At 30.5% G+C, this 2,978-nt stretch overlaps 1 protein-coding gene across 2 annotated transcripts in view; it reads right to left on the reverse strand.

Annotated features, from left to right (window-relative positions):
• Nucleotides 1-1,331: 1,331 nt before the first annotated feature.
• The window catches only part of LOC110039235 (UV radiation resistance associated protein-like), a 13,747-nt gene continuing 12,100 nt past the window's right edge, over nt 1,332-2,978 (reverse strand). The window contains exons 5-6 of one of the 2 annotated variants that reach the window (XM_020744234.1): nt 1,670-1,828; nt 1,332-1,576 (exon numbers count right to left, since the gene is read on the reverse strand). In XM_020744234.1, coding sequence (XP_020599893.1) covers nt 1,712-1,828 — 117 coding nt within the window. In that variant the 3' untranslated portion in view covers nt 1,332-1,576; nt 1,670-1,711. Of the gene's footprint in view, nt 1,829-2,978 lie in introns of both variants that reach the window. The other variant, XM_020744233.1, reaches the window with a different exon arrangement.

Below are 2,978 nucleotides of genomic sequence, written 5' to 3' on the forward strand. Positions count from 1 at the left end.
GACTATTATTCGAGCCTCCAGTCATCCTTAATGTGTCTAACAATTCGAGTACCCTCAATTACTATGTATTTATATTTTTAGCATCAAAATTTTATTTTTTTACAAATGTGTCATCTTAAGATGGTGATATTTTTTACGTGATATGAAAGAATGTAAAATGGTATGGTGTTTGATTATATTGCTGGTGTTAAGATGGTATGGTGTTTATATTGGAGGAGACCAATATATTTGCTTCTAAAAAGCATGAAAAACTGATTTTTTTTTTTAAATTATATTATCATATTTTATAAAAAGCTTTATTTTTGGAAGCATTATTTAATATTTTAAAAATGAATATTATAAATTTATATTTTTATGCTTAATATTGATCTCTTAAAATTTCAATTTTTTATAGAATATTCTATTAATTTCTTTTTAAGCGTGCTGTGATTTCGTAGCATGCCGACTTCCCAATAAATCAGGTGGTTAAATAAAAAAGAAATTTACATGCATGCCACAATATTTTATAAATTTACATGCTTTACGTTGCATTTTAATTAAAAAAATAAATAATCCTAAATACTGATTTAATTAGACTGCAATTTTTTAGAGAGAATAAAATTGAGATTAACTATTCATTGATTACTAAAAGTCAATAAAAAAACATTTAATCCAATCAATTACTAAAAACCTAATTAGCCTACGTTTAGTTCGCAATAAAGCATCTCTTCTGAAAATATATACTTCCCCAAAATATCAACTGGCTCCGAATAAATTAATTTAATTATATTTCAGGAATTAAATGATTGCAGCAAACATCGCATCTCCGCAAGCAGTATTCGTGTGTAATAATTTTTTAAAAAGAAAAATTATTGTATACGGATACCAAATACAGAGATGAATGCAGTGTCGGATTTACACCGTAGATATCTACGGTGATCTCCAGTGATGATGCAATCAAATTTTTTTAAAAAAAATTTAAAATGAGACCCACCGAAATACATCCTCACAGTAGATCATCATGGTCGACGATACAGATCAGACGTATGCAATAATTTTTCCATCAAGAGTGAACTGACACATGAATCTATTTAGGAGATAAAGATAGTAATCTACTATCACAGGAAAGAGCAGTCTCAGAAAAGTATTAAAAATTAGGAAGATTTACAAACATGCCACTAATTTTTTTGCATTTACGTATCTAACACTTAAACTACAATTTTTACATACATACCAATTCCAGTGTATGAAAAGATGAATTCACTATTTAAAAAAAGATTTTTTTTTTTTTTGTGAGATGAAAACTTTTAGTAGTATAATTGTAATAATTAAAATTCATGAGAATTGGGTGGCATGTATTTTAATGCCATAAAATTATAATTTCACGCATTTTGTATCACAGTAAATTTACAATAAGTTAAATGAGAACATAAAAGCATAAATGCTAATACATTTTTGGGTGAGCATTGAATTATTAAATCATCCAAACAAAAGAAAAACAGTGCTGGAGGTTAAATCAATAATTCAATGCTTATGAATCCCCTCTGGGTCAGAAAGTTGGGCAGAAAATGCATTTTCCAATTATACGAGGTGTTTCCTAAAAAAAACATATATTCACCTCTGGAAATTTGATGCCAAACATATTAAAAATATATGTATAAAAAAGAAAATGTAATGGATGGTTGGATACCTATTTGGGCTGCTTCAGCTTTACTTACATGGATGGATTCCATCATTTGTCAAGAAATTCTGGAGATTGAATGATCGTCGTTAGCTCCTTTAAATTAGCTAATATATGACGCGGTCCCAAGCTTTCAGCACCGAAGAAATTCAATATCTGCTCCAAGTCCTGCACAACCAAACAGTTAAAATACATCACAATAAATTTCAATCAAGTCATTCGAGTCTATATATCTCTCGCTCTCTCCCGTCTCTTTGTTATAATTTAATGTTATTTTATCATTCTATTTATGCGTGAAAAGGCACGTGCAAGTATAAAGTTTCAGCACGATGTATCTAAGAAAGAAGTAATCGTGTTTGAATGCGTAGCATATTGATTAGAAACAAAATGAAGAATCTCAAGATGTCGGGTTCAAGCAATCTCAGACCCAAAAATAAAATAATAATAATAATAATAATAAGCAATCGCCAGAAGTATGTGTAATAACCATGTATTTAGTTCTTTGTTGTGAATTGCTAGGCTTACTTTAGTTTGAGCGAATATAAGGATAGATTTTTTTTGTATTTTTTGTGCATTCAAGGCTATATTTTATGTATTTTTTTATCAACTTTCAGGAATGATGTATTGAAAAGTGTGCGTATTACTTTATGTGCCTGTTTTCAGTCCGATTGGCGTATGATCATACAACTAGATTTCCTGAAGCTATCTGGTGTTTATTTCACTAATGATTTTGTGTGCGCTCTAAACTCTGGATAACATGTTATGACTATTTTTCATATTTTTTTAGTCTTATATTAAATCTATATCATTACTTGCACGTATGATTTGAACTCTTTCAAGAACTAACTATAGATATTTACAGCAGGTATATTTATTTTATTATACAAAGTTTCAATTATTTCATTTCTCCCTAACACCAATTTAAGTTGCCTGCAAGAATGGTAAGAAAATGAAACTATGAGTAAATGTTGAGGATTTTAAGAGAGAAGAATTAGTTTGTCTGCTGTGCAGGAAGAAAACAACAAGAAAACACAGCTAATTGGTGAAGATACGAATGTTGAGGAGGACCCATCATGTGCATTCTATCATTATATAGCTACGCCACTTTAAGAGCCAGGACATGGGGCTGTAAACGAGCCGAGCTTGAGCGAGCTCAGGCTTGGCTCATGTTCGGCTCGTTCGAAATAGCTCGTGTTCGAAATCGACTCGTGAACAGTGTGTTCGTGTTCGGCTCGATTTAAATATTCGTGCTCGTGTTCGGCTCGAAATTTGCTCGTTAAACTAAAATTGAGAAAAATAAATGTAAAGTGTGGGATTC

This window comes from Phalaenopsis equestris, unplaced genomic scaffold, assembly GCF_001263595.1.
Source record: "Phalaenopsis equestris unplaced genomic scaffold, ASM126359v1 Scaffold235892, whole genome shotgun sequence".
Taxonomy (NCBI): domain Eukaryota; kingdom Viridiplantae; phylum Streptophyta; class Magnoliopsida; order Asparagales; family Orchidaceae; genus Phalaenopsis; species Phalaenopsis equestris.